At 32.5% G+C, this 20,798-nt stretch overlaps 1 protein-coding gene across 1 annotated transcript; it reads left to right on the forward strand.

Annotated features, from left to right (window-relative positions):
* Positions 1 to 8,582: 8,582 nt before the first annotated feature.
* Positions 8,583 to 10,562, forward strand: LOC111890419 (putative pectinesterase 11). The gene is made up of 5 exons (XM_023886567.3): positions 8,583 to 9,207; positions 9,293 to 9,452; positions 9,536 to 9,724; positions 9,832 to 10,070; positions 10,178 to 10,562. Exons 1-5 carry the CDS (start codon positions 8,978 to 8,980, stop codon positions 10,392 to 10,394), a joined length of 1,035 nt encoding a protein of 344 aa, XP_023742335.1. The 5' UTR covers positions 8,583 to 8,977; the 3' UTR covers positions 10,395 to 10,562.
* The last annotated feature ends 10,236 nt before the right edge of the window (positions 10,563 to 20,798 follow it).

The following is a 20,798-nucleotide window of genomic DNA, read 5'->3' on the forward strand; positions in this document are numbered from 1 at the left end:
TTTTGCTTAGTGGAAAGGCTTTGGATCCAAAATCATCATCTTGTGGAGAAGCTTTCTGAGGTATCAAGTTTGCATCTTGGCTTGTATATGTCTAGATCTCTTCATGGTTAGGTTGTTATGATTTTGGTCTCCTTTTTGGGTCTATGGATGAATTGGGTTGTTTAAGGGCTTGTTCTTTAGATTTGAATTTTTTATGGTATCCTTGAGCTTAAAGGTTCAAGGTTTATGTGGATTTTAGTGTCATGCATGCATTAAGTCAACTATTAAGTCCGTTTTAAGATTAAGAGCTTCATTTAGCCGTGTATGAATGTAAAGTTGGCAACTTTACGTGATAATCCAGCTCAAGGGAGTCAGATCTATGCTTTGGAGCTTTGTCTTAATGGATTAAATGGAAAATCAAGTTTAGGCAGAATGGGGTGAGTACGCTGGGCGTACAAGCAGGTGCACTTAGCGTCCAAGCCTCCAAGCGAGTACGCTGCACGTACGTGCTTGTACGCCTCGTGTACTCGGTCTATTGGGCCTCACATGGTTTGGGCTTTGGTTTAGGCTATCTTTTGGGCTTGGTTGCTTGGGGCTTTGTTGGGGCATCTGAAAACAAGTGTTTTGGATTATGGAAAAGTTAATGGGCTTTAGGGTAAGGCCCTTGTAAGGGTTTGGGTCCAATTTTCCATAAGTGGGTTTTGGATGATTTTTAGTTTGTGGGCCTTTGTGATTGGGAGTTTGGTCTTAGTCTTGGACCAAACTAGGTGATGGATAAAATGGTCTTTTTACCCTATATATGGATTGTTGGATTTGTATTGGAACCCAAATGTTAATTGGGTGTTATTTGTTTGATAGCACGGGGATTCTAGCAAGATCAACAGTCAGAGATTTATTCGTGGGTTTTATTGTCGAGGTGAGTCTCCTCATTATGTTATTGGTCGAAAGCATCAATGCCAACCCATTTGGTTTATGTATTATAGGAAGACTAGGGGGTGACCCTTGGCATTTGTATGAAAAACCAGGAGGTGGCTCATGGTAGATCTATATGCAAGACCAGAGTTTGGACTCTGACAGTTAAGTAGATAAGTAGTTGTATATATATGCTAGTTGTCTTTGTGATGCTTACATGGAAGACTAGGAGGTGACTCCTAGAAGTTGTCTGTAAGATGAATGGTTTTGGTCCCTGGCTTGGCAAAGAAAGACCATGATATGGCTTGTGGTATAATGGAAAAACTATGGTTGACACATAACACCTCCTATTGCATGTTGATATGTATGACTCGTATGTTATGTATGCTATGTGGTATTTTGGGGAACTCATTAAGCTTTGTGATTACAATTTGTGGTTTATGTTTTCAGGTACTTCCAGTTCGAAAGGGAAGGCCCCAACTTGATCGTCACGCATACACCCGTGTTTTCCGTAACTCCTGATTTTAGTAATATACTCTGATAATTGTTTTTAATTGAAATACTCCTAAATGTTTGGATAAAGGATAAATGAGTGTTTTTATTATATTAAAAATGAAATTTGTATCCTATGTTTTTCGAGACGTTACAAGTTGGTATTAGAGCCTTAGTTTGAGGGATTCGGGCATACCCTCGTGTATGCCTGGACTCAAACTGAGGGTTTGGTGGAAATTTTCATAAAATAAATCTTTTATTAAATGGTTTCTAATCAAAGAAAGGGGTGTGATGCGTGCAATTGGCCAAGCTCAAGTAAGTGGTTCCTAGAATACCAATACATGCTTATTATGATATATGATATGACTATGAGAACTGCATGCTAGATTAGGGCTAAGGATCTGCTCAAGATTTTATGATAGGAGAGATGCATTTATATGTCTGATGCATGCAAATAGCTACACCTAATTTTACATACTATTCTACTTGCTATTCGACCCAAGGTGGTGTACCCTTTCACAAATAGTATAATACAAAAGTCGGATATCGAACACAGGGAACGAGATTAATTATATAACCTACTTACTATTAAATTAACCTAAAATTCTAGCAAAAGTAAATTAGTTTTAATCTAATTTTGCAAGTTGAGACAAACTTAAATTCTCAACAACTATTCAATCAATTATTAAAAACACTTATGTTAGTTCGAATCCATTTTCCCTCAATGGTTTAGCTATTAATTATGACAATTCCCGTTGATTACCAATTATTTTATTATTAGCAATTCAAGTCCAAATTTACTAATATTTAATTAATTCATGTAGAGCTATGCATGGTCATACATAACTTAACACATAATCAATTATTAGATATGATTGGAACTATGTAAGATTGAATTAACAAACACAATTATGGTCATAATATGAGTTCATTAGCACAACCAAATTCAATACTTTAATTACTTATCTAAGATTGGTTTGATCTTAACTCTAATAATCTAATGTTCACTAAATTACTAGGTAATCTAATTCATGCAGATTAATGGTCACTAAACTACACAGAGTATGAATTTAAAGCAATCTAATATTAAATTAAGCATGCTAGGTATAACAATCACACACAAGCCATTAACCAACAAGAAAAGTCTATATTAATATAACCAAACCATGAGTTTCAGCTTCATATAGCTAACAGAAACAAGTAGATTTAGCTACTCATAACAACAAATAAACAATCAATCTCGACTAATAAAGACATAGTAAATTGTACCAAATTAGAATAAAGTTTTTATCACTCTTCTTCTTCCTTGGTGTTATTACCAAGTTTCTGGCTTTTATTCCTCTAAAAAACAACTTTTGGAACTTTTAATCTCCAGCCAACCTCGTCAAATCGTGAGGATCAAGGATATATATATATATATATATATATATATATATATATATATATATATATATATATATATATATATATATACGAATTGACTCTCCTCACGTCGACAGCAAGGTATCTCACGTTGTGAGCTCGATACTAATCCGTATCCAACACAAATTCTTGCTTCCGGATGTTTATCTTCTAGAATCATCATGCTCACATCGTGAGCCTTCACGCCTCACGTCTTGAGAACGTTTTTTCAGCTGAAATCTTTATATTTTAAGCTTTTAAACCCCAAAGTTCCAATCCTTGTCGCTTCCAGTCCTTATTCTTTAAGATGGCTTCTTCTGGCTGCAAAATGTAATTTAATCTTATAAGTACCATTTATCTATGCAAATAACCAAAATGTTAATCAAAATGTATTCACATATTGCCTAAAATTATGTATAAATATGGCAATATCAAATACCCCACGCTTATCTTTTTCTTGCCCTCAAACAAAACTAATTATTTTTAATTCAAACCTTCATCACTAGCATCACATAGAACAATCCATTTTAAACTTAGTCATTATACCAAGACCTCGATGCACATAATTTTATCTAATTCTCCTAATAACTTCCCAATCCTAAATACTCACAATCCTTATGAACCTTCACCCCTTAGCTTATATGATATTCATTTCTGTAACCCTCCGAATCAATCCATAAAAATCTTTCATAATCTAGAAATTACAACTTTAGATACCACAATGGAGCTATTTGGGATTCTTCAATTTCTTTGAATAATTGATCTTTGATTTCTTTGAATTCACCACCTTTTTCTTTGATTTTTGGTATCTTTAACTTTTGATTCTTCGGAATTTTGATCTTTTGATCTTCATACTTTGATAGCTCCAAAATTCTTCAACTTTTCAGTAATTTCTTTTTTTTATAACTCACTTTTTCTCTCAAAACCTACATGCTTAAGCAAATGAGCTTAATTTCAACCTTTATTGAATAGAGATATTCGTCTAAGTGCAATGACTACATAAGCTCTCCTAGATAGATTTCAGGTACAAGCCGCAAAACTTATTATGTCATATAAACTACCATATTACCTTTCAGTTCTCATGACTTTTCACTAGAACTGAGAAGCCACAAATATACTATAACATATGTTGGCTCTATTAAACATTTGAGCTCGAATCGGATCATCCCACGCAACACTAGCAACTTAAGTTTTTTAATTTATTACTAGATTTAATTTTTAGATAATTATATCAAATCTATTTCTAAATTTTTCAAAATTTTAAATTTTAAAATTTTCTAGCAATTTACTTTTTCGACCCCCTACCCCACACTTATTACATACAATGCCTTCATTGTAGGCATAAAATAAATTAAAAACAAGAAAATGGAGAAAAAGGAACAGATTCCCTTGGGGTAGTAGTGGCGAGATCGAATTCTGAAATTGTGTGGATAGCTTGAACATCTTGAACTTGGACTTCTTCAAACATGGAACTTGGATCTTTAACGAGCGAGATATGTAAATGTGCCAACAAAATATGAATTCGGGAGTGGAATCTTTAATAAGAGTGATGTAGAAAAATCTTCAAAGTATAATAGACCAAAGTGGGAAAGCATATGTCACATTACATGGTCGAGAAAATGAGTCATTAGCAGCTTCATGATATTTCCAATAAGGGAAATAGTGAAAGAAATATGCAATAAAGGTCTTCTATATCATTGAAATTATGGACTCACGACGCGAGGGTTAGTGATCACGACATGAAGTCGCATGAAATCGAATTCTGAAAGTCGTTGATATTGGGCTCACGACGTGAGAGATAAATGCTCACGTTGTGAGAACTGGGTCTCACAGAATGCATCTTTGCCAAGCTTCTTTAAATGAGTGTGATACAAACTTTTGTCTTAATAGATTAAGACCCTTCTTAACTCTATATTACGTGACTCTTCTCTAACTCGCATCTCTCTCGATTAACCCCACACTTATCTAAAATTGTGGGTCTCGACTCTTGACTCTAAATATCCGACTAAACTTGTTTAAGCTCTCATATCTGTATATCTCCATTAGTCGCGTTTTGTCTCTCACAAAATTCTGCCAATAAACAACCAAAGGAAGTTGAAAAGAAACATAACAATCTTAAAGTTTTACAACCAAATTAAACTAATTCAAAACAAAAATAAAACACAAATAAACTTAGACAAAACAAAATAAAAATAAAAGGATAAAACTAATCATCATCCTCCTCGTCATGTGCTCCACTATCGGAGGTACATCAACGAGTTGGATGTCCAAACTTCATAAAAGTGTTGCCCTTTCAACTACGGAGGCAAAATATATGGCCATTGCAGAAGCAGGCAAAGAGTTGATATGGTTGAAGAATTTTTCGTCAGAACTGGGACAAAACAAGAAGACTATGCTCTCCACTATGACAATCAAAGTGCAGTGCATCTCACGAAAAATCCGATGTTTCACAGCTGAACGAAACACATAAAGATGCGATATCATTTCATACAAGAACTGATAAATGATGGTACACTAAATTTGAAGAAAATCCTTGGTACGAAGAATACAACTGATATGTTTACTAAGGTGGTACCAACTGATAAGTTGAAGCTGTGCATGACTTCAACTAGGCTTCTAGAAACTTGAATAGGAGGTAGAGACTAGAGAGAGAAAGACAAGTGTTACAGAGGATACAAACTTGCTTGGCAGGTGAATGGTGATCAAGCATCAAAGTGGGAGATTGTTAGATCTAGAGACTTATGATCAGATCTGGAATTTTAAAGACTGAAATTTTTTAGGACTTTTTTTTGTGTTTTTTCAGTCGGGCTTGACCTTTTAGGTTTATGTCAGATTTTCTCATTTATATATTTATGAACGGATGTATCTATAACATTGTAGCAGAAAAGCATGTGTTGAATAAAATCTCTCTCTCTCTCTCTTTCTCTCTCTATCTCTCTCTGGATCGACATTAGACGTAGCCTATCACAAGATAGTGTGAACCACTTAAATCCCTGTGTTATGTGTGCTTTGATTTCGTTTCCGATAACTCATGTTTCTCAAATTTGTTTTCGTTTACCGTTTTCTTCTATACCTAACATACCTAACAGGGGAGTCGCTAACAAGGATGCATATAGGGAGACAAAGGCATAAAAATAAAGTGTGGATTGATGAAGTTATAGCCTCTTGTAAAGATGGGAAAATGCAAAAAACAACACTATGTTGAATGACAGTAGTATGGATGATTGATTTTGACAATAGACAACTTCACGCTAACGAGTGGCGATGAAAAATTGAAGATCAACAAAAGAAGGAGCGAATAATCAAATTATCAAATTCTTGAACACATTGACGTTGGTATACGGACCATCGGACGGACTCTTGTGTAATAGGAATTGAGAATTTAGCATTAGAACTTCAACTGGACAATGGGCTTTAACAATTTGCACAATATATAGTGATTCATGGCCTAAAAAACGAGTTTTGGTATAATCCGTTACATGCATTTCCATTGTATAAAAATATACAATACTTTTTTTTGCCATTGATTGTTTTAAATTATGACGCTGTGGATTGGTTTTTTGGTTCGTTGATTAATAATACTTTTCTATTGAACTATATATATATATATATATATATATATATATATATATATATATATATATATATATATATATATATATATATATATACTATAATAAATGAAGGTTTTTTGCCACATGTCATCTTCTCATTCATTTGGACACATGGCATTTTCTAGATTTTTTTAAAATTTCTATTTTCCACTTGTCATTTTATTGTATTTTTTTTATTGAATTAAAATTCCACATTTAATGTGTAAGGTAATATATATATAAAATATTTATTGGAAAGAGTTTATATATGTAATGTATTCAATACATTAAAGTCTCATTAATTTTAATAATTCAAAATTTTCTCATTTTTCTTATAAATTCAAACTTTTCAAATTATTAAAATTTTATATTTATTTTTTTTAATTAAACCCATGTAATACATGGGTCTCACATCTAGTCTAGTATACTAATAAAAGAGTAGCTCTTTTGCCATGTGTCATCATATTAGACATTTTAATTAATGTGTTGCCACTTGTCAATCTATTAGTTTTTCATTTTAAATTTATTAGACATCCTCATTAATGTGATTCTATTTTAAATTTTAAATTTTAAATTTTAAATTTTAAATTATTGTTTTCATTAATTTACAAATAAAAAATATCTAATATATATTAAAAATTAGTTTTATATATTTATTTGAATCAATGATTATAATTTCACATAACTAATAAAAAATATCTCTTAAATTAATAATTTATTAAAATAACTTATTAATAATTTTTAGTTTTTACTACAAAGGTTTGATTAATTTTATAACCGTGGTTCCCACGGGTTATAAACTAGTGTATATATATATATATATATATATATATATATATATATATATATATATATATATATATATATATATATATATATATATATATATATATATATATATATATATATATATCCTCTCTAATCAATCAAAATCTTTTTGCCATATGCCCCATTCTTTTTCATTTGGACACATGTTATTTTCTAGAAATTTTGAATTTTCTATTTTCCACTTGTAATTTTATTGTATTTTTCATTTTATTAAATTAAAATTCATATTTAATATGTGAAGTAATATATATGTAAGGTATTTATTAGAACTGATTTATATATGTAATGTATTCAATGTATTAAAGCCTCATTAATTTTAATAATTTAAAATTTTTCTTATTTTTCTTATAAATTCGAACTTCTTAAATTGTTAAAATTTCATATGTATTTTTTTTTTAAATAAACACATGTAATACATATGTCGCACACCTAATAATATAATATAATATAATATAATTCAACAGTTTGAAAATAAGTATGAAAATGTGATGAGTTTCCACAGCATGGGACCTCACCGTAACACACTACATTCGGTTGGAGTGTTGTTACTGCACCCTCATGGTGCCACCAAGCCTCACCTCGTGTTACTATGTGCAAGATTACGTTTAAACATATTTTTCTTTTCTACAAAAATAATTGAATGATTAAATGACATTCACACAATATGATTAAAAAAACCAGCTTTGATTGAAGACCATTTAATTAGCTTTGATTGATGACCATGTAATTTAGCATCTTAATCAAAATAAGTTTTTGAATTTGTTGAAACCCTTCCAAATCAGGAGCGGATTTAGGAGGTCACCGGTGGCACCGGCAACCCCTCACTTTTTTGGCCGCAATGGAAATTTTTTCGAAATTTTTAAATTTTTTTTATTTTTTCTATTATTGTGCAATCCCTATTGTGAAATCCTGTGTCCGCTCCTATTCCAAATGCCTAGAACATAGTTTATGTATTTTGGGAAGAGGTGAGCGTTTGACTAGATTGACCTGTTTGGACCGGGACTCCGTATGATAAGATGGGCCGATTATTGGTTCTTCATATTTGGTTTAATCGGTTTCGGTTCAAAACCAATTCGGTGTTACCAGTTCGGGGTAAATAATGAGGACCAACCTAGAATTTGAAGAGCCAAAATCACTTCCTAATCTGATCATAATCCTATCTTATTTCAGTTTCAAATCACAATAACACTGTCACTTATATATACGCTATCCCATACGGGTCGGTCTTTGTACTCGTGATTCCATTGAACTGTTCAGAACCGTTTTTCAGTCCATTTGGCTTACCCCTATTTTTGGGAGTGGACAAATTTTGTAATTTACCGTTTTTGGTAGGAAGCATGTTTCATAAAATAGGGCGGGCACACAGCAAAGAGAATGCGGGAAAGTTAGCAATTTTCAAAATCATTACACGTTCCGTGTTCTCTCCGCCCCACTCCCCCACATCACATGCATTGCAAGTTTGCAACGCACCCTTCTTCTTCATCATCAAGTTGCGTGTAGTGTAGATTTCAATCGAATCATTTATTTCTTCATTCATTTTTGTAAAATTAGGTTAGAAAAATCCTCCCTTCGCCGTCATTCATTTACTCATGAATTTCAGAGAAAACCCAGCTGTAACTGCAAGAAATCGGCTCAAGTTTCAGTTGACATTCCTTTTTAACTCAAAATTTTAGTATTTTACCCCTTTAATTAGCCTGCAATCTAGCGAAAAGGAGTGGGTTTGGTCTGTTTTCGCTTGATTAATACATCTACTATATCGGATCTGAATTCACATGGGCTTCGTCACGTATATAGTTATCGTTTATCCGTTGATTTTGCTTCTGAATGTTTGCTCCGGATCGTTTTCATCAATGGCGGTTCCCTCTTCTACTACGGATGCGATTTTGATAGTTGTAGATCAATCAGGACAAGGTGACTATACAACGATACAGAAAGCCATTGATGCGGTTTCTTCTAATAACTCCGAGCTTATTTACATTTCGATCAAACCAGGAACATACAGGTGCATTCTTACTTCATTTCGTACAGTCATACTCCACTTTCGATTAGATTTACATTTCATTCGATTGAATTTGTGGTTTGATCAGAGAGAAAATCGCTGTTCCTGCGGATAAACCCTTCATAACTTTGAGTGGTACGGATGCCAACAACACCATTATCACATGGAACGACGGTGGAGACATATTCGATTCTCCAACAGTATCTGTAATGGCTTCTGATTTCATTGCAAGATATCTCACAATTCAAGTACTCTCTATCTCACTCATACCTTAACATCGCCATTTGCAAACTAGTTTCGATTAATCTGATAAATGATTCAAATTTTGTAGAACACATTTGGGACTAGCGGGAAAGGTATTGCATTGAGGGTATCAGCAGATCGAGCTGCATTTTATGGGTGCCGAATCATCTCTTACCAAGACACTTTGCTTGATGATTCTGGTAGACATTACTACAACAATTGCTACATCGAAGGTGCTGTTGATTTCATTTGTGGAAATGCTGCTTCTATTTTTGAAGTAAGTTCATGATCCACTATTTGAATATACATTTTCAAATTGATACTACTTATTTCAACAAAAAATTATATATTTTGTCACATCATCATGTCATGTCTGTGTTTCAGGGTTGTCATTTACATTCGGTGGCTAAAAGTTTTGGAGTAATAACAGCTCAACATCGGAATTCACCTTTAGAGAATACAGGATTAACATTCGTGGGTTGTAAAATAACGGGTTTGGTTGGTGGCACGGTTCTCGGAAGGCCATGGGGTCCATATTCACGTGTCATATTTGCACAGACTTTTATGTCAGACACAGTATCACCTCAGGGATGGCTTGATTGGGATGATCCAAGCAAACAAAGGTGCACACTTTATCCTAAAGCGCCTTATTTTTTTTATTTTTATTTTTTAATTTTGATCATTAAAAAGTTAAAACAATGTGATTGATTAGTGAATCTTGTTTTTTTAGAACGGTGTATTATGGAGAATACATGTGTTATGGTCCAGGGGCAGATAGATCAAAGAGGGTTGGATGGTCACGTGAGCTATCACGTGATGAGTGTGCACCTTTTGTGAATAAGACCATGATTGGGGGGAGAAGTTGGCTTAGATCTACACCAATCCACTTCAAGAAACAATTGCCTCATCCCATTGGTCTTGGTGTTAAACAAAATGGACAATACTAGAATTACATTAAGTAATTTATATGGATGGATCATTTTGCATTTCATTTGGTTTCAAAAAATAATTTGTAAAGTTATTTTAATTCGTGTTTATGTATTCATCGAGTGTATTTATGGGGGATTACTTTACGTAAATCATTAAACAGTCCAGTCCAAACTTATCTTTCTCTAGTCTTATCTCTTATGTTATGGACTTGTATATTGATGTTCTTCATGCGGTATTTAGACCTCAAAATTTAACTCAGCCTATGAACCAATCTCATAAGTAGGATAAAGTAGTAAAGAAAACAATGATCATCTCAATGAACTAAATGGTAAAAAGACTTATATTGCTCAAAAAATGTTTATAGGAAAGAATTATACTAGTTGAGGTGATGGATCCTAACTATATATAATGAGAGTCTTGTATATGAAAAAACAAGTATATCAATATTCAATGGACATGAAAAGGAATAAAAATATTTACAAAGAATGTTTTGAACTTGACGGCTAGACTTGCTCTCTTCAACTAATGTTGTTTGGTTAAGATAAATAACCATATTTTCTAAATACTATTAAGTTAATAATATTTAGAATAATAACTATATTTTGCAAATGTATATCACAAAATAACCATATTTCCTTTAAAAAAAGTTATATGGCCACCTTATTTTAAATACCAATCTTCGAATATGAATAAATAAAAAAGAAAATTGACTTATTAAGGTAATTAACTTTTCAGTTTGTTCATATTAGGGTAGCTATTTTTTTTGTACACATCTAGGGAACGAACTTTTTGGAAGTGTTCACATATGACCATTGTGATCGACTGTAGCACGTTACATCCGATCATAATGGTCATAGGTGAACACTTCCATAAAGTTCGTTACTTATATGTGTACAAAAAAAAAGTTACCAGATGTGAACAAACCAAAAAGTTAATTACCCTGATAAGTCAACTTCATTTTTTTTATCTTCTAATTTTGATTTGGTATAAAATTTAACCTATATGGTAAATATTTTTAAAACCACACCATTTTGATAAATATCTTTTTAAAATACACTACTTTGGTAAAAAAAAAAAAAAAAAAAAAAAAAAAAAAAAAAAAAAAAAACCTCTAGATTTGATATGGAAAACAAACATCATCGTTTTATATAATTTTATTGTTTAAGATATTTGTTATAAAAATTTAAATTTACTAAAGACTAAAAATATCATAAATGGAGACCAATAATATAAAGAAACATGTCGTTTGATGAGTTAAAGCTTAGAATGTTATTAATAGAGTTTCAAGTTTTGATTTGCATTTCAAGTTATGGTTTTCAATTTGTTTGCTTCTCTAATTTTTCTTTCTGATACCAATTCTCTTTTCCTGCAAGGATTATAATGCATTGGGCTGTGATAGTGGAAAATTTGATGATGAGACAATGAGTTGTGGTGTTGGTTCGTCAGAGTTGAAGGTCCGAAAAAAAAGAGATGGTGAAGACGTCAATGTGACTAAAGATGGAAAGGAAATAAAAGTTAAGGAGGATAAGAGATGGGATGGTGACTGGTGGGAACCATATTAAATTTTCTCAAATGTGGCTTCAGGTTTATGGTGTGGAAATACAAATATGTGGGGTTTATTAATTTTTTTAAATATATAGGGACCATTCGAGTTAAAAAAACAAGTTAAGGACCAAACATCCAAATTACACCAAACCAGAGGGACCATTCGTGTAGTTTAGTCTTACCTTTTCGTTTTGTTCATATTTGAGAAACTTTTTGAAAGACCCCAACTTTCGTATTTATGAAAGACCCAAACTTTCATACTATTCCAACATTATTCTTAAGTTACTTCCTCAAAACATGCTACATGCATATTTATAAAACAATGTTTTATATTGATAAAGTGATTACAGAAGATTGGATACAAACCGACTAAGTTTTATTACATTTCATATCAATCAACTCCTTTCACGGATTTATACTAATTAGACTCGATTCTTTATGACATTAAGATTTGAACGATAATAATCTTCTTAGTCATTACCGAAACGAAGGTAACGATACACATGAATAAAACGAAATCATTTACTAGCTTCTTGGTAACCTTGTGACTTTTTCCTGATCCAAGTGTGAGTCATGTGCTTCCAGTAGTATAGGCCTCTACTACTATTCACACCTACTCATACTCGTCCCAAGTGTTGTCTCGCAGTTCCCAAGTCACCATTCAAAAGTTTTCACAAAGAAACTTATCACACATGAATGTGTTCAAACAAATACATACAATAGTTTCTTCTAGACTCAACTAGGGTTTTCACGTTTCTATCAAACATATATTGGATTACCTATACTCGCCTTCTAGGATTCTTCTCATGCATATGCTCGCTTTAATATATCCTAATACTTTTCCATAGGTCGATAGAAATTTTACTTCCATTTCTTCATATAAATTCTTTCTCGAGTAGTGTCTACTCTACAAGACACACTATTCCAAAATTTACTCTAGCAGCATGGAGACAAACGGTCTTCTACTACCTGCATCATCTTCTAACTCATGCAAACCATCATGCACATTTGTTCATTTCATTATTCTTCCTTGAAATCGTTATTCTTGTATCTGAGTAAGTTTAAGTCTACTTCTTAGGAGTCTATCCTAAAAAGTCTACATCTCAGCAAGCTCTACTAGCTTCAACTTAGTTCTCTGTCATTCCTAACTACAACATCTCTTCACATACGATACTATGGGTGTATTTGTTCTTTAATTAAGCATTCTACCTTACTTAAACAAGTAAGTTGCTTAACCACTTACCACTAAATGATTCAATTCACCATCCCAATCTTGTATGTTAAAGTCGGCTTAACACACAATGGAACTTCTATAAGGATGTGATAGAAGTCAATCATCACTTAGTATTATTAAATACTAAGTCTGAACATCTTGTATAGTGTTACTACTCGAACTGCATACTACATTACAATGTTTTTGACGAAGTCTTGGCCTATTGAGTCTGAAAACTTCATTAGTCCTTCCTTTAATTCTTCTAAATCTTGTACAACATTGATTGAGATACTATCGAAGTATTGACCGCCATCTTCGGTTCTTCTGACTCTCTAAACAATCACTGCTTCAATCTAAACAGTGGTGGAAACAACTTCGTGGATTTGCACCAACACATTTGTCTCGCCCAAACGTGTTTCAAACGCACATCTTTCTTCCAAAGATGTTATTATATATCAAACATACTTTAAATGTATATTACCACTCTATTGGTATTAATACACTTATTACGATAACAATTCATATTTATTATTTTACGATATCTCGCGATCGTTTATTTATAAACTTATCGATGTTAACTATCATAAGTCTCTTTATCACTTCGAAAAATTCTATTACGAAAATTCTTAGAATTCTGAACATAAAATTTTCTAAACCAAGGTCGGCAACAGACCTTAAGCTTTCTCAAATAATAGCAATTACAGATAAGCACCCTAAGGCATGCTATATTCATTTATCATTTAGCACATATTAGAATATAAGGCCTATCTCCTCTTAATATTCTAGTGGTTGACTCCATTAGGTATTCAACCTAAAATATACCAGATACTTATCGTATCATCTTCACTTAAAAATTTTTGTTTAAGCTTAGAAATTCTCAAAACTCCTAGTTCACTTAAACTAATTTTCTTAAAATTCTGAAGTAACTTAATATCTTAGAATATTAAGGTTTATCACTACCCAATCCCCCACTTAAATATTTCCTATGGTTTGTATCCATATACTTATTATGAATCGGCTCATATATTGAGCTTCCAATAGTTTAAGTCTAAATACCAATCCGTGATATTTAGTTCACTTAAACCATTGCTCTGATACCATGATTGAAAGACCCCAACTTTCGTATTTATGAAAGACCCAAACTTTCATACTATTCCAACATTATTCTTAAGTTACTTCCTCAAAATATGCTACATGCATATTTATAAAACAATATTTTATATTGATAAAGTGATTACAGAAGATTGGATACAAACCGACTAAGTTTTATTACATTTCATATCTACCCAGGAATCTACTATTCATATACATACATGAACATTAAAATACATAGAAATAGTATTAACTATTCTAAATCTTTCAGCAGTATAAAACTATATTGGATACTCATCACCTGCAATTGTTTAAACATTGAGAGGGATAAGCGATAACGCTTAGTGAATTCAATAAATAGATACAATATAATCTTATGCCTTATATATACCAATATGACAGAAGCAAAAGGGAACAAGAACAACAATATCATATGCCTATCATATGTCAAGCTTTCAATATCAACTCAAGATTTGATTCAATGATTAACGATCAATGAGACATAATGATTTCAATACTTGATATACATCAATAAAGCTTTGGCCCAAACGGCATAGAAGATATACAACTTCGGATTAACATTTCAGTAGATTTCAGGCTTATAGCCCTGTCTAACCTTCTGCCACTACCATAAAATAGAATTCATTCTCTTACGGAGACATGTTCCACATGGCCAGAGGCTACATACCAGTACCAACGTGAATCTAAGTCCTTTCACTGATCACATGGTCAAAGGTATTTCTTTGCTATTAAAAATAGCAAATAAAAATAACCCGGGAAAATAACCTGGAATAATAACACTGAAAAGCACGTAGCACATATAACACATAACATACAATTATTTCTATATATTAAACTCACCTTAAGTTAACCGGGGGTTAAAATAGTAATTTGGACAGCACTTCGGCTTTAAAAATGATTTTCTATGTTGAAAACCGGGAGCTTAATTGAAAATCGGGCTCTGCGAAGGTAGGGCTTCAAAACCAAAAAGATAAAATTTTCGGGCTTCTCGGGGGTCTCGGGACGTGTTTCGGGTGCTAAAATTGATACCGGGGCTTCGGGAAAAGTCAAAATAGTGAAAATATGGATTTAGGGGTGAAAAATGGCAAAATTCTAATTTTAGCCGGGAATGTTCGCAAGTCTCTATTTATAGGGCCGAGGTTCGGAGGTGCGCTGGCTGAGGGGACACGCGGCTGCTGGAGCGAAGGCCACAAAGCGAGAGGAGGGGAGCTGGTGCGCATGCGAGGCTCGGACAGGAAGCGACGAAGCAGCTCGGTGGCATCAGCAGCGAGGGACAGCATGGCTCGGATGCGAGGCTGGTAGGCGAGACGTGGCTCACCTCGGACACGCCACGTATGCGACACTCAGAAGGCTTCGGTTGGGCCTCCCTTCGGTCCTATCACAATCCGACACGCGTTGCTTCTCAGATTGGGCCACGACCTCGGTGACGCAGTAACTTCATGCCAGGTGACGTGGCATCACCTTATCCATGCGAATTTCTCGAAAATTGCACTCAAACTTCTAAAATCCATAACTTTCGCATACGAGCTCCGTTTTTCACGTTCTTTATATGCACGCGTAGCTAAAATTACGCTCTACAACTTTCGTTTAGACTTCGTCAGCTAATTTTGACTTTATTTTTGATATTATTATTTTTAACAGACCGGGACAGGATAATCCGTTAAAAATTCATAACTTCTTCATCCGACATTCGTTTTCGTCAGACTTTTTACCGTTGTACTACAAATGACGAGACCTTCAATTCTCGTTTAGGTTGTGTTGGCTAAAAATCACTCGATCTAAAATTCGAGTTTTTAGTTGTCTACTGCTAAGCTGAAACTTCGAAAAATCATAACTTCCTCATACGAAGTCAGATTTTGTTTTTATTTATATGAAAGTTGATTATTTTCACGAGTTCTACATTTTCATTTACATCACTAAGGCTAAAAATTAGTTTATCGAAAACTAAATTTTTACGCGACAAAGTATTTTCCGGATTTATCACGGATCGTCGTTTGGTCATAACTTCTTCGTTATAACTCGGATTTCGACGAGGTTTTCGCCTAAATGTTTCTAACGAGATTCTCTGCAACATTAAATAATAAAATTTCACTATTTTCAAATTTTATATTTTCGCTAAATTTCACTATTTGACTTTTAATTGGAATCTCATCAGACTTCCAACATTTTATGAGTGATTCTAAACATAGTTTTACTTCATTTCTAGTAAAAACTATCCGTTAGAACTCAACACTCAATTTCACATAATATTATTCTCTTTTATAATTTACAATACACGATTTCAAAACGTGTATGTTACACTTTTTTTGTACATATCTAGATAACGAACTTGTTAAAAGTGTTTATATATGACCATTATGACCGGATGTAACCTGCTACAGCTGGTCATAATGGTCATATGTGAACGCTTCCAAAAAGTTTGTTATTTAGATATGTACAAAAATATAGTTACCTAGATGTGCACAAATCGAAAAATTAATCACCTTAATAAGTCAATTTCCATAAATAAAAATTGAAATTTGTTTTTATGACATAAAACAAGTTTGAAAAAAATGTTTTTTTTGACATTTCAAACTTCTTAATTTTTTTTACATAGTAAGATTTTTCTGACAAATAGTTAATTCGATTAATTTTTTTTGATGACAAAATTACATAAATGGTCCCCATGGTTGACAAAATCGACCAATTATGGTCCTTCTGACGAATTCTTTACATAGATGGTCTCTATGGTTTCAAAATCTTGCATAGACGGTCCTTTTGACTAACGGCGTTAACTTTTTCAGTTAAGTCCTATGTGAAATGACATATTTGCCGTTCATGCATAAGGACACTTTATGTAATATGTTTCTACCACAGGGACCATTTATGTAATTTTCTCTATTATTTATTATTTTTTTTATTTATTTTAATTATATATTTAAGGATTTAGATTTGTTTAATATATATATATATATATATATATATATATATATATATATATATATATATATATATATATATATATATATATATATATATATATATATGCTAACATTTTTTTAACGTTTTACTCAAATTATTTTTTCTAATCCATTTGACATTTTCTTCAAGTAAATTTATTAATGTTTTTTATTTTGACGTTTTATTCGAATATTATTTATTTATTTATTTATTTATTTATTTATTTGACGTTATGTTCGAATATATTTTTCAACTATATAAGGTATATAAGGTTGTATAATTATTATTGTTGTAAACTAATTTATTAACATTTTTTATAAAAAAGTGTAAAATGTTTGTTAAACGTGAATATGATTAATATAGATTAGGTAGACATAGGCTAAGCTGAGACTGCCTCACAATGTTGCCTAGAACGACCAGGTCATTTTACATTGGATTTAAATGTAATTATTTCGAGTTTTTTTTTTGTTTTATTTTTAGCATTGTTGTAAAAAATCACAACGCAAGAGTCTCTAATCGGTCAGATAGCGCTTAGGGATTAATATGATATTAATCGGGACCTAGTTGTGATTTTTTACAACACTGCTAAAAACAAAAAAAAATAACTCGAAATAATTACATTTAAATCCAATGTGAAATGATCTGGTCGTTCTCGTAAACGTTGTGAGGCGGTCTCAGCGTAGCTTATGTCTATCTAATCTATATTAATCATATTCACGTTTAACAAACATTTTACACTTTTTTATAAAAATTGTTAATAAATTAGTTTACAAAAATAATAATTATACAACCTTATATAGTTAAATATTTGAATTAAAAAAATAATAATTATATAACCTGATAAAAGAAAAAAAAATGAAAACATAACTGAAAATGAATTAAGTTACAAATTATAATTACAATAGCCGTGAAATCCTTTAACAAATATAAACATACTATATGTTGAAAAATGTATTCGAACATAACGTCAAAAAAATAAATAAATAAATAATATTCGAATAAAACGTCAAAATAAAAAACATTAATAAATTTACTTGAAGAAAATGTTAAAAAGATTAGAAAAAATAATTTGAGCAAAACGTTAAAAAATGTTAGCATGTATATATATATATATATATATATATATATATATATATATATATATATATATATATATATATTAAACAATAAATTTAAACAAATCTAAATCCTTAAATATATAATTAAAATAAATAAAACAATAATAAATAATAGAGAAAAATACATAAATGGTCCCTGTGGTAGAAACATATTACATAAAGTGTCCTTATGCATGAAGGGCAAATATGTCATTTCACATAGGACTTAACTGAAAAAGTTAACGCCGTTAGTCAAAAGGACCATCTTTGCAAGATTTTGAAACCACAGGGATCGTCTGTGTAAAGAATGTTGGGTTTTAGCCATAAGAACTTTCCTATGTGCATATGCAAAACCCTAATGCTTGGATCTAGGCTTTCTAATTAAACATGCTTTGAATCCAAGACTTCTAATGACTATTTAGGTATAAGAACAATACTAAATCAGATCTAGAATCATACCTTTGAATCTCTTGTTTGACCTTGTTGTCTTGGAGCTCTAGAGTCACAATTGTCACTCCTCTAATGGCTTACAAACACCAACTAGCAAGGAGGATGATTTGAGAGAGAGGAGAGGGGAGGAAATCGGCCAGGGGTTCTCTACTTTAGATCAAGTGCCGATTTCCCTTTGCCATAGGGTCTATTTATACTTGTAGACTCCTTAAGGGTTACAGCTTAAACCCTAATTGGATAATCTTCTCTTAAAGCAATCCAAATTCATTCCTTAGATAGTCTTGGACGATTTTAAGCTATCCTTAGCTTCTAGAATTCGTCCAACCCCTATCCAATATGGATTTACAGTCTAAAGTTTAACTATCAAACAATTGACAGTTTATACCCTCTTATTTAATTAATCTCTTTAAGTCACCAAATTAATTCTAATTAATTCTATGACTTATATTAATCAAATAACAATATTATTATTCTTTATATTATTCCCATAATATATTAATAATATTTATTCTCTCTTAATAAATCATCCTATCAAGTTGCTATGGTGAAGGCAACCCAAAAGGACCATGCACAACCGGGTCAAATACTTGCCTAATATAGTTGCAGCCTTAGACACTATTCCAACAGTCTCCCACTTGGATAAGTCTAGTAACTATATGCACAAGTACAATTCGATTTGCAATCATAGCTCTCAAAGACGCTGTCAAACTCTGATCTAATCAATTTTGTCCTTTAGATAAGGGATCGTACAGTCCTCTGTTAGATATCAAGCTGACAATTCTATGGAATGATTAGTCAAGCATTTAGGTTTCTCGATCTCTGATTTATTTGACATAGAACTTAATCGAACACATCAATTCAGTTCTGACCGGGCCCAGCACATAAGTCAAATCAAATCATCGAGCGGCCAAGATATCGCTTTCACCCTCTTGGGATAAAAGTTACAGATAAACTTCGACTTATATGCATTTACTTATTCATTAACCAACTATACACAACAATGCGTTTTATAACACCGAGTTACTGATGCGTTTTCGCATCATCAATGTACAATCAATTAACAAATAACAAACCATATATCTAGGTTTTAAGACTATATGATATTATCGTCTTGCGATCACCCTTTTATATCATATTCCATAAGGTGATTCCAGCAAGCACGGGTTTGTTCCAATGCTCAAAATCAGTTCATAAGCACTCATGAACGTTGCATCAATCTTTTGCTTTGTCTAACACCATTTAGACAATCTACACACCAATTCATGACAATCTTCATTCATATCTACTTCCAACATATGAACGATTGTGGACAATTTGAATAATTCGATTATTCCTAATAAACTCAATTATTCTGAAAGTCAAAACATGCAAAATGAAACAATAGTTAAATGATCAACATAAGATAGTAACATTACTCATAAATAAAACTCCTTTATTTAATCATCAAATGTTAATTACATTTATCTATTACACGTTTCTAATACTATCTAATCTATGCTAATATCATCCTTCAGCCCAATACTCCTAGCATGCTGCAAGTGCTTAACCCTACTCAGTCCCTTCGTAAGCGGATCTGCTGGGTTATCTTCTGATGATATCCTCTTCACTACGAGTTGTCCTTCTTCTACACGATGTCTAATAAAGTGATATTTTCTGTCGATATGTCTTGATCTACCATGATCCCTCGGTTCCTTGGTCAAGGAAACCACTCCTTCATTATCACAGAAAATCTCCATGGGCTCCTTTATGGCAGGTACAACTCCAAGATCACCAATGAAGTTCTTCAGCCATATTGCCTCCTTCGACGCTTCGCTCGCTGCAATGTACTCTGATTCGCACGTTGAATCAGCTACGGTTTCTTGCTTGGAACTTTTCCAAGTCACTGCTCCTCCATTCAGGGTAAAGACCTAGCCCGACTGCGAACGGTAGTTGTCCCTGTCGGTCTGAAAACTAGCGTCACTATACCCTCGCACCTTCAAGTCATCACTCCCTCCGAGGACTAAGAACCATTCCTTCATCCTCCGAAGGTACTTAAGGATATTCTTCACCGCAATCCAATGGGC

Source organism: Lactuca sativa, chromosome 5 (genome assembly GCF_002870075.4).
Source record: "Lactuca sativa cultivar Salinas chromosome 5, Lsat_Salinas_v11, whole genome shotgun sequence".
In the NCBI taxonomy this organism is placed as follows: Eukaryota; Viridiplantae; Streptophyta; class Magnoliopsida; order Asterales; family Asteraceae; genus Lactuca; species Lactuca sativa.